Source organism: Hippoglossus hippoglossus, chromosome 4, assembly GCF_009819705.1.
Source record: "Hippoglossus hippoglossus isolate fHipHip1 chromosome 4, fHipHip1.pri, whole genome shotgun sequence".
Classification (NCBI taxonomy): Eukaryota; Metazoa; Chordata; class Actinopteri; order Pleuronectiformes; family Pleuronectidae; genus Hippoglossus; species Hippoglossus hippoglossus.
The window spans coordinates 8,337,929-8,349,768 of NC_047154.1; the positions used below are offsets into that span (position 1 = coordinate 8,337,929).

Below are 11,840 nucleotides of genomic sequence, written 5' to 3' on the forward strand. Positions count from 1 at the left end.
TTTAATGTGTTGATTCCAATTGCTACAACTGTACCATGATTTAAAAGAAAACAATCCGGATTGCTGTGTTTGACCTCATGAGATACAAAGAGGGACTCCTTTAATCACATGATCCCACTATGATTCACACACAGACTATACACGTTACATCTTTTGGTTTTATTCAAGCAAAGAGGAAAGTTCTGAAGCCACCGTTAGGGGGCATCATTGAACAACGTACATTCATTGTGTTTGTGGTGCAGCCTAGATAGTAATGTAATTTAAATCTGCCAGAGATTAAGTGTAATATTATGTAATATCAGTATTTTGTATAGCCTTTGTTACTAATTCTGGTTGAGATCATTTTCAGTTTAAATGACCAAACACTTAACAAAACAGTAAACTAAATGGTTCATCTGGAACATAAATAATCCTTACTCATTGACTTTATACATTTTTACTTTTGACATTTACACGTGTTGCATTAATATTAAATATTGCATATCTGCAGTGTCTGTGATCACTTTCTTAACTATAAGCACCAAATTCAATATAATTAAGTCAGCAGTGCATCATACAGCCATAATCATGTCAGAAATGAATGTATGAATGAATGAATGAATGTATGAATGAATTGTTATTAAATGCACATCACTGTGTTCATCTTAGTGTAAGAACGAAGTCTGTTTATGCTGGGAACCAAATCCTGTCTTTTAATGAATTCAGATATGTAATGTGCAAGGATTCCTTCCTCACATGACCTCTGGGCTGGGTGTGGTGATCCTGATGTTATGAATCAGATGTGACTGCTGTAGACTGCAGCCAACCACCAGAGGGCGATCAAGATGTTATGGCTTCAACCTTCAGGGGCTGTCATGTCACAAGTCATTGATAAGTACAAAATGCAAAACCACAAGTTATTGAGTACAATAACAGGTTTACAGTAGTGTTAGTATAGTTTTTTTCCTTAATTTAAATAAATGATGTGTTAGTAAACTGTACCAGATTTATTACAAATATGATAGTATTAAAATAATATGGCTTCAATTATTATTACATGTTGCGACTATGTTAAAGTTCAGTGTGTATATCTGTGTAAAGAGTACTACAGATTATATTACTCATTAGCAGGATAAGCACTTTTAAACCTGCTTGTGGTGTAAGAAGACTTTGATTTGTGTTTGAAGTCGGAATGAAAGCTGTTCTGTTGTTACTGTGTTATGTAACCACATTGTAGAGAGTTGGCAATACAGGCTTGTTCAGTGGGTCTAAGGTTTATTTTAAAATAACATGGACGTCCCTTTATATTGCCACAATCACTTCTTGCACCGCTTGAGTAAACTAATCGGTATATAGTCAGTATAGCTGAGAAGCAGGTTGGTTGGCAGTGATGATCGATCAGGTCATCAGGAAAATCCCAATCAATCAATCAAAATCTGATCTCTGCTTTAACCTGCAAGACTTTGGTCTGGGCGGCAGAGAGACGGGGAGAAAATATTGTTTTCTCTGTTAAGAGCAAGAAACTATGGTGGAGCTGCACACAACATTAAAGTGAATGTTTGTCAGCCTCTAGACTCATTTCCTTTTATGGACGTCAGACCTATTGCCTACTTTATTTCACTACCTGGATGTCTGACCTCTGCCGTAGTTTATCAAAAGTTAATAAATATCTAGTGTAATAGACCTGAGGAAAGGCTCAGACACCACTCCACAATTACATAAGATGTTGGGTGAAGAAAAGGAGCAGAGATGTTTGTTTTGAGTACTCAATTTTAATTTAGATTCAAAAGGGATATTAAGTACTGTAGTTGCAATGGGACCAAATTCATAAAATATTCCTTTTATCACAAGCAATATTATAAATATAATTTTGAAGTAGAAAGGTGCTCTTGCAATGTTAAAAGAGTTTTACAAAAATTCCCTGGATCCACCGCAAAATTGTATTGGCTCTTTCTTGGGTTATGTCCCTCGGTTCAACAGTTTTTGAGTTATTCAGCTAAAAGGCATGCATACAAACACCGTAATCTAGAATTAAGCAAAGTTCAAGCACAATACCACAAGGTGAGGCTTTATATTACAGCAGGTGAGTAGTTAGATCAGAGTGTGTGGAGCAAATGTACATAAACAAACCTTCCACGTAGCAGCTCGAAAGGATGTTTATCAGAAGAAATCAGATTGGGAGGCAGAAGGATAATTTGTTCTCAACCGCACTGATTATAACAGGGGGTGAAACTAATGGGTGAGAGCCTCACTTACTACATGTAGTAACATTTCAATACATTTTGGGGCAGCTTGTTGCAGAGTTGCTCTGTATGTAAGAGGATAATATCTAAGGATGTCTATAACATGGTTATCAAAGAGATGGACTTCTACATTTAACCTCCCACCCAAGAGGCTTCTTCAGTTCTTACTGACTGGTGAATAGACCCAGATATCTGACCTCTCAAGGCCCTGGAAATCACTTGGTCCATTAATAGGCTCCACAAGGCTATTGTACCAGTGGCCATTGCAGTTGAGTGGCTCCTGGGTAAGTTTCGTCACGACTCCTTCATAAAATAAGCTCTAATTTGCACTTTGGCCCAATGAAACAAGATTTTGTTAATAGTTTGTATGAGGATGAATGACAATAAAAGTAAACTTGAACTCCACTTGAACCTGCAAGAAGCCTCTTGGATGAGAGCTGAGACGTCCTGACATAGGCTTTAAACAACCAGGTCCAGTCTTCGGAAGAATTAGCTTTTACAAATCCCTTGAAAAGCTGTTGGACTGATTCGAAATTTCCTCAACAACTTATCTTAAGTGTCTTGTTTATCTGTGTGTTTAGAGGAAGCTAAAATACCGGAGGATATTTTTGCAAAAAGGTTAATAAATGAATGCATAATTAAGTGTGACTGAACTTACACAGGAAACTTCTACATAACTGTAAAAATAGCATATAAAATCTCAAACAATTATTGTTAATTTTGTAAGCATAAAAATACTATAAAATATATATATTGGACTGAGGGGAACAGCAGGACTTGGATAGGGGGGATGGAAAACATAGTGGACTCTGTACATCACCTTGAAAGAAAGATTGAAAGATTAAAGGTAAAAATCAATGGGTCATTGGCCATTTTTTAAAGTTAAGATTCTCACAAATGAAAAACTAAGTAATCTCAAAAATGGTATAGCTCAAGTTGTCAGGTTTCTTAAATGGTAGTTTTAAAATAGCATCTGTTTTCTTCTAGATATGTGGAATTACTGTGAAATGATCAAGGACAATGGCTTCATTCTATTTCATGATTTCAGGAAAGCCTTGCAGGCTGGATTGAACACCATTTAAAGATGTAGAATACACTGAAGGCATTGGGTTTCAGTGATAGTTTCATTAAAAGTCATGGGGAACATTATTAGCTGTTCTTAGAAATACTAACTATATGACCAAGAATTGAGAAAATTGAAGAACCTTGGTGAAAACGGAACTGCTGTCCATTCATGAACTTACAAAGAATGTGATTTATGATAATCCTGTTAAAAGTGTGGTAAAACATATTGGTATGTGTATCACAAAAAATCTGGAGGTGTTCTCTGGGGGCAAAATCGTCATTTTATTTGCATAAAAGAATCAAACAAAGTTATCAAAAGATGAAAAGTTACAGCTTTTGTAATTTTGAAAATATATTTTTATTAATTCATTAAAAAACATAATTATGGAAATCTTAGTTTTTTACTAAGTCAACCCCAAAAAAACTCACACACTCAGAAAAAACACATGTTCACACACTGTGTTTGAATATGAGTCAGAGATTAGCAGTACGAGTACACAGCTTTGCCAAGAAAATCAGAAGGTAAAGCGCTTCTCTAGTCTTGATGACCACTCAAAGCACTTTACAGTAGTTATACATTCAGATCCATACAGTGCATCACTTTTCTCTATGAGAAGGGGCAATCTGGTCAAACTGCCAACCTTCTGGTTAGAGGACAACCGCTCAGACCCCTGAGCCACAGCCACCCAGATTGTGATTGTAGCAATTGCATAATGTGTTATGATGAAGGATAGCTTTTAGCATAGTAGATCATCAGCTGCCCTTTGCTGCTGAAATGTAGTGGCATTATTGAATAGATATGACATAGAAAAATAAGAAGGTGAATTGTTTTTTTTCTCTTTTTTTGGATGGTCCATATAGTGTGGACCCCCGACCGGAGTCTGTCAAGACCTGTCGGGACCCATCAGAACCCAATATTCGGGTTTGGGTCAGTCACATTGGCTGGACTGATTTTTTTACACTGCACATGTAATTGGGGAAAACAAGCAATACTCACATGTGTGAAGGGCAGGTTAACACAGCTCACATTAACGGCGTCAAGTTTGGGTCGGGTTTAGTTACTTTTCTCTCAGGCTCACACTCTAATGGCCCAATGGAAAGGGGGATTCCTTGATTCCTTGTGTCTATATTCAGACAGTAGCTTTTTAGGTTTGTTTTTATTTGAAATACAAAGTGGGAGCCACACTAGAAACCGTTAGAGACACCTGCCACCAGTATCTAATCATATGTGAATTGTAAGAAACATGTGTAAAAAAATTGGATGAACAAATGTGTAAAAAGTGATCCGAGCCGAAAAGGAATCAGTATGAAATTTCACATCACTGTACAGGCAGGTACGCTTTAATCTGGTCCAGCAGTGCAGTGGGATCTTGTAGGAAAGCAGGGTTGTTCCTGTGAATGTATGCAGCCAAGCCCACAGCAGCAGCTGACAGAATCAGAAGCCCCTTGTATGACCTCCTGGGGTTGTGATCATCACAAGGTCTGGTCTGCATGGGCTTAACCACTCTCTCCCACTGAGTGAGGATGGCCTCACGGGCCCCGGCCCACTTTCCTGGCCCTCTGAGACGATACTGGTACGGCGAGCAAGGACCGAGCAACACGTTTAGTCCCAGCCTGGGATCAGTCAGCAGTATCTTTAGGAAGTTTGGCCGAACCCCAACCTGTTCTGCGATCTCATCCATGTAAGTGACGTAGTCTACCTGGATGGTGTGTCTCTGACTGGCCACATACCTGGAAAAGAAATTCCAGCTGGTCATGTTGTGGAATTCAAAATTGGACAAATGTAGATATAAAATATGTCAGTGATCACAAAGTTAACCAAATCCACTGCTGTACCTTTTGGCCATGGAGTCCTGTTTGCACTGGACATCTTTTAGCATGGCTGCCACTGAGGGAAGCTTGACGCAACCTGTGGGAAAAAGCAACATTTAGATTTCTCTTTTTAAACACAAAATACGTCTGAAAAGGACAAAGTTGGATCTTTACCTTTAAAGACACGTGTGGCCCATCTGCACTGCATCTCAGAGATGGGCATGATGGCTCCCAGTGGCTGTATCAGACCAATGATGGCCAGTGTGGGACGGTCCAACTCAGGGGGAAACACATACTTGTAGAGAGATGCTTTGTTCTCAGACACCGAGACCACAAGTGAGGCCAGGAACGGAAAGGAAAAGCTGTAACCTGTGGCAAACACCTGTAAGACATGTGACTCATGTTGGTCTGACACTACTTGGCAGCTGTACTGAGCAGAGGTGTTACTGTGAGTGTGTACAAACAATTATCTCAACCTACCACCAGGTCAACGTCTTCCACTATGCTCCCATCGTCAAACTCCACACTGGATCCTCGAAATCGGCTGATGTTGGGTTTCACCTGAACCGTTCCAGACAGGATGCGGTTGGGAAGCTCATCATTCACTGTGGGATGTTGGCTCCTCAACCTGAGATTTATGTTATTAGATTCATGGTTAGTTATGTAACAATAAGTGCTTTTTCTAGATGACAAATAACAGCGTGATGATCAGAAGTAAGATGCTGATAGTTTTGCCATAAAGCCATAGAAATAACAAGTCTTTAAAATTGTTCATGAAAGTTAAACTACAGAAAATGCATCATAAGGGGACCATGACTATTGACAACAGCAGTCGATGTTGAGGAATTTTTGACCATCCTCACACATTACTGTATATGCGACTATATATTATTGTATATTACACTATATCTGTACAGGAGAATAATGCCTGTCTAATTCCACACACACTCCCTTCTCTCTCTCTAAGCATTACCCAAGGTCAGGTTATAGATAAAGGGCCAACTAACAGTACATTGTAGTGTCTACGTTGAGGTACTTTCATATCTAATACAGATGCGCCAGACAGAGAGGCACCAACTTCAACTCTTTTGCGTATTTCACCAGTGGAAAGACATCAGGACACAATGTGATTTAGGAATGCATACTCTAGGCTTAACTATCCAATAGGATGTGAACACCTACATGTAACATAGAGAGTGACAGAAATTCTAGCCATTCATGGATGTGCTGTTAGAATGGGTGACGCAAGTAGAGGAAGATATATGGGGATGCTGTGGGAGACATCTTCAGACTTGGGGCTGACAATTGCTCATGTTACTCTGTTAGCGTTTGTATATTGTTTCACTTTCTGGTCTCATTGATGCATCGAGTCTACATTAAAACCTTCTGCATAAGACATCAGCTGCTGCCTGAGTTCTCCTTTCACCAGCCTCCAGAAAACTTCCATAACAGTCGAGATATCTTCTTCTGGACTAATGCACTGGACATTTTCACCCTCAAGCTCTGCCGCTTACACTACTAACACATGCTGTAGATAAGAAGAAAGGCTACTTAGTCACATTATGTAGGTGTAAAAAAGTAGATCCAGTACCTGTGCTTTGGCTTCAGATTGTACAGACTGTGATCAAATCTTTTGTTGAGCCTCCTCTCTCCCAGACCACACACAACACTGTTGGGAAGAATGTTCTGTAAAGTTCTCGACACCCTATTAAAGAACAAATCGAGGGGTAGGCCATTGTCCCAAACTCTGTTCAGAATCCAGGCTCCTCTTCGAGTGCTCAGGTAAACCTGAGGAGAGAACACATGGTAGACAGTCATAATCATACAAAATCCCAGAAATATTAATATGCAAATGTAGCATGTACAACTGGAACTGTAAAACTCTGATTTCAATTGGTCCACATTTAAATAATACATATTTAAATAAATCATCTTAAAATTATCCAGAGCTAAATAATTATGATGTTAATAAACCAGATGTAAATAATTTGTATTTAAATAATACAGACTCAAATAATCCAGATTCCACCAACCCTGATTACATAATACATATTTATATTTTCCTGATTTCTTTTTTTTTCATCAGATTCAGATTCTGGCTCATTCAGATGTTATCTTTATAAAATAATTCAAATTTAACTAAAACAAAAACAAACTTGATAATTCTTGATTCTCATTTTTAAAACACAAATTCAGACATCACTAAATATGATTGGTTGATTTAAACTTCTATTCATAACATGAGTTTTTTGTGTTTTACTTCTAACACTACTAACAGGGATTAGTTTCTCTTTATGTTACACTTCTCCAGACTTTGATGTGTCAGAAGTTTGTCTGTCTGTAATCTAAATATCTTCAGATGAATCTCAGAGCCGAAAAACTACACAAAAGGAATTCAGGATTACAACTACAAGTTCCTGACTGACCTTTAATTATCACATCACCTGACAAACTGAGAACTTTTGACACAAGGAAAAAAATAATCTGACCTTTGTGACATGTTTCACAATGTACAGTTGGTGTGAGAGTGCGTGTGTGTGTTTTCAGTCATTTGTTTAAAAACTATTTCACATAAACCTGTCTCTGCCAAATTGGTATTTTAATTGTATTGCTTTACCACTGATATTGTTTCTACTAGGAAGCTGCTCCTGAACATTTCACCTAGTAGTTGTATCCAATTATTAACTTCACGTCCTCGCAGACCTGTGGTCACACCTGAGTTGTTTTCTAACCCCACAAACAAACAGTCACAGAATCAGGTGGAACATTATATCTAATCAATGTCTGGAACTGAATTCAAAGGTGAACACTATTCCAATATTACCTAAACTGTCTGTTGTTCTGAATATCTTCTAGATCTTGACTCTAATGATGAGCCATCCTCTGCACTGAGCAACAAAATCAGTGAATATAATTCTCTCCATGACGTTAAAAACATTTAAGACATTTACATGAATCAATATCTCAGTCCTACCTGTTTGCTGACTCTGCTCAGCTCCACTGCTATGTCTCCGCCAGAGTTTCCTATTCCAACCACTATCACCTTTTTATTCCTCCACTCCTCTGAACTCTTGTAGTCTCGACTGTGGAAATACTTTCCCTTGAAAGTTTCAATGCCTGACAAAAAAGAAAACAGAATTGTAACTGCTGCACAAAGAATATCTATATATATTATTATTATTATTATTATTATTATGAGTTTAATGGGTGGATGTGTGTTTCTGTGGCGGCAAACTGTTCCATTCATCCAAGGGCCCGTTTAGACCTGGTATTAACATCCATCCTGAGAGATACGATCACAAGTGGACAACTCTAAAAGTGTTAAAATGTGCCCTGAATGTGTCTTCTGTGACCACCTGTGATTGGAGCTCAACTCCCTGCTCTATATGCGAATACATATGTATGTTATTCCTTTTCCTGATGACCAAAGGCTGTTGTTTTTTACCCAGCCTGAGTTAACGGATGTGTCCATTGTCAATGTGTGTGTTTGTCGGTAAGAGCAAGCAAGCGAGATGAGACGGAGGTGATGAGTAAGAGGTCCTTCATATGTGGCCCAGGATGCATTTGCTTTCACACAGTAAAAGGAACGTAGCCACATGCGTCCCAGACCGCCTCCAAATGTTGTCTGAATGATCAGATCTCAGGATGCATTAGGGAGCTTTCAGACCTGAACTGAACGCTGACCACTTGTGATCGGATGACTCAGGACAGATGTTAATAACCAGGTCTTAGTGTAAGAAATAAATCTGTAACACTGCAGATGGTGTTCATACTGTGGTCAAAAAGTTGATCATCAACTGGCCTTTGAAGCCAAAAAAGATACAGTCAGAATACAGTCAGAAAGGGGAGGGAGAGAGAGGCTGAATGCCACCATTTTATATCGTGCCACACCAGGTGAGGTGAGAATCTCCCTGACAACCAAACTCCTCCCATCATGCTCCTGCAGGGAGAAGCCTTCTCAAGGAGGAGCGTCGTGGTATCAATGCCATTTGTACCTGGGAAGTCTTGGAGAGGCAGGTTGGGGTGGCAGTGATGTCCAATACAGATCATCACAGCATCAAAAATGTGTTTCTCTCTTTTGCCGTCCTTGGTCTCTATCTCAACATCCCACTGGCCTGAGTGAGAAAAATCGGATCGCTGCTTCACCATCAAGACTCGGGTCTGTGCGGCACAGAGACAGAAAGAGTTCACACACAGACTTGTCTTTAAGGAATGGTTACAAATATTGACTATAAATGTAATTTTCTGCTGTGTTTAAATGATTAGCATTTTAGATGTGAAACTAAGGGGGAGAATGGTGCAACACTTCAGAAGAAAAGAAACATCATTTTAAGCAGAAAGGTGGTGAGGACTCCTTACATTGAAGCGTATGTGCTTGGTGAGCTGGAAGTGATCAGCATACATCCGAAAGTAGTTCATGATGAGCGAGTTGTGCATGTAGTTTGGGTAGTGTGCAGGGATCGGAAAGTCACTGAAACACATCATCTCCTTGGAGGTGTTGATGATGACAGAGTGGTAGATACTGGCCCTGTCCGCCTCCGGATTCTCCTGCAGAACAGAAAATCAACCAAATGTTGTGACATAATTGATCCCGCGTCAGGGAAATTCACTTGTTACAGCAGCAGTAGCGGATTTAGAGGTTACATTCATGCAATCAGTTTTCTATCACTCATTGCATGGTCAGGTCAGTGACGTCATACAATTAACCTTGTTGGAGTGGGTGCCCAAGGTAGGTAGGGGTAGTAGGGGAATCGAGAGGGAGGCATGGAAGGATTTAGATTCTACATTGTAACTGTCTTGTTCTTGTAGTGTGATTTGTGCAAATCTTATTTATATTTTATATTTATATTTTATATATTGTTTTTTATTATACGTGGATTCAGAGTGCCACACAAGCTCGAACCCCCTTTGAGCAGCAAATAATCAAAACAAGGTTGACAAGAAAGCAAGTGAAAGTGCAAAATATAAAAAAATAGGCTATAAAATAAAATGAAAAAAAATAAAAATAAAATAATAATAATAAAATAAAAATATTCAACTGACTGACAGTATGTGGTAAGTGAGACCCACTGCCCCCTGTGACCCACCTTGAACCTCCAGAGACCCCCGATGTCCTCGCTGCTCTCATAGCACACAGGCTCGAGCCCCTCGTCCAGGCAGCACTTGATGGCGGTCAGACCCGAGCTGCCTCCTCCGATCACTGCCACACGACGACTCATCCTTCAGCTCAGTGGAGGAAACAACCAGGATCAGATCAGTGTGGAGGAGTCAGATCACAACAGTGGCCCTACACTGCAGTGTGTGGTTGTATGACACGTCCTCGGACGGTTTATACACCGAACAGTGGCTCTGCCCCCCTGAACTTTGGGCTTCCTCTGCTTCTGTGCGTTTCCTGAATAATCTGCACAACCAAACCTTCACCGCGAGCTAAGCTCTGCTGCGTGAATTCCTCTGTGGAGGTTGGTCGCACTTTAGGTTTGGAACATAGTGATCCTCCAGCCCGGGCTGCAGTTAGGACGACAGCCCACTAAGTGCTGTGGACTCAGTGCTCGGGCGTTGTCTGCAGCCTCAGAGCAGAGAAGAGATTCTATCTGCTGTCCTGAGCCCGATCTCAAACTCCACGCGCTCTCAAGTCGCCATCCACTGTCCACGTGTGTGTGTGTGTGTGTGTGTGTGCACGCAGTTCGCGCTGATTTCTTACCTTTTCTCTCTAGAAGAAGAAGAAGAAGAAATACTTTTTTCTGGTGCTGCGTGTTTGTCCCACAGTATGTGTGTCCCACACTAGAGGGAGTGAGGGTGGAATGTGAAAGTTGATCAGTAGCTCGAGCTGACCCTTGAGTCCCAAAGGAGGACAAGTAAACAGCGAGTCTCTCTCCAAATATGAGATGGAAACAGCAGCTGGATGCCAAATAAGCTGCTGCTAGACCACAATCACTCAGTCGACCAATCAGTTGTTGTTTTCATAGTTAATAGTCATGGCCGTAGCTACCATTGAGGAAGTATTATTCCCCATACCTGTAGGGGCTCCGGGGTAAATGATGATGGACAAGTGACCCACCTTCGCAAACTTAAATCAGTATTGCTTAAATCCTGGCTACGGGCCTGTTAATAGTAGATCATATCTACTCTTGTAAACCAGTAATCATCTGTCAAAACATACACTGTGAAGCATAAATCATAAAAACACATCCTGTCATCCTGCAGCATAAATGTATGAATCATTAAGGTCACACACTTTAAAGCGAGTCATTACATCTGTTGATGTTTAGAAGCAGAAGAGTCACAAGTTTCCTATTTTCTAATATAAATACAGAGATGGAGTCAGAGTAGAGGTCAACCAAAACCAAAATAAACTCTGAGCCTGTTCAAACCTTGTTTTCATGCATGGATTCCTCTCTTATAAACACACGAGTTATTCATAATAACCATTATTAAACTCACTGCTTAGAAATGTAGACTACAGTTCATGGATAGTTTTGCAAATCAGCTCTTTGTTTGTACAAGGAGCTTATACTTACTAATCAGTTGATGCTGACCTTGATAGTTTGTTCAAAATATATATTCTTTTGCATTTAGAGTTTTTAAAATAATTAAATGGTAAAGTGCATTTTATATTCTAAGTTAACCGTTCTTTTGACGGACATTCAGCTCGTAACTAATCTTAATCTCCCATCCAAAATGCCAAAAAGAAACTGCCATGTTTAGTTTAAAAACATTTTATTTCTCATTCAAACAGTCCAA

General features: G+C 39.7%; 1 protein-coding gene across 1 annotated transcript; it reads right to left on the reverse strand.

The window, feature by feature from the left end:
- Positions 1–3,733: 3,733 nt before the first annotated feature.
- Positions 3,734–10,522, reverse strand: LOC117760232 (dimethylaniline monooxygenase [N-oxide-forming] 5-like). Its single transcript, XM_034583093.1, has 10 exons — positions 10,187–10,522; positions 9,459–9,647; positions 9,095–9,260; positions 8,074–8,216; positions 6,691–6,887; positions 5,580–5,727; positions 5,274–5,481; positions 5,124–5,196; positions 4,520–5,018; positions 3,734–3,980 (listed from the first exon to the last, which is right to left on the reverse strand). The coding sequence occupies exons 1-9, from the start codon at positions 10,316–10,318 to the stop codon at positions 4,607–4,609; spliced, it is 1,668 nt and encodes a 555-aa protein (XP_034438984.1). The 5' UTR covers positions 10,319–10,522; the 3' UTR covers positions 3,734–3,980; positions 4,520–4,606.
- Positions 10,523–11,840: the final 1,318 nt, after the last annotated feature.

What these genes read in the sequence shown, in the direction of transcription:
- LOC117760232 (XM_034583093.1), bottom strand. Translation starts at nt 10,318, where the DNA reads ATGAGTCGTCGTGTGGCAGTGATCGGAGGAGGCAGCTCGGGTCTGACC. An exon ending in AATCTGAAGCCAAAGCACAG is followed by an intron (nt 5,728 to 6,690) that starts GTACTGGATCTA and finishes CATAAATCTCAG; the next exon opens with GTTGAGGAGCCAACATCCCA. An exon ending in CAGGACTCCATGGCCAAAAG is followed by an intron (nt 5,019 to 5,123) that starts GTACAGCAGTGG and finishes TTTCTTTTCCAG; the next exon opens with GTATGTGGCCAGTCAGAGAC.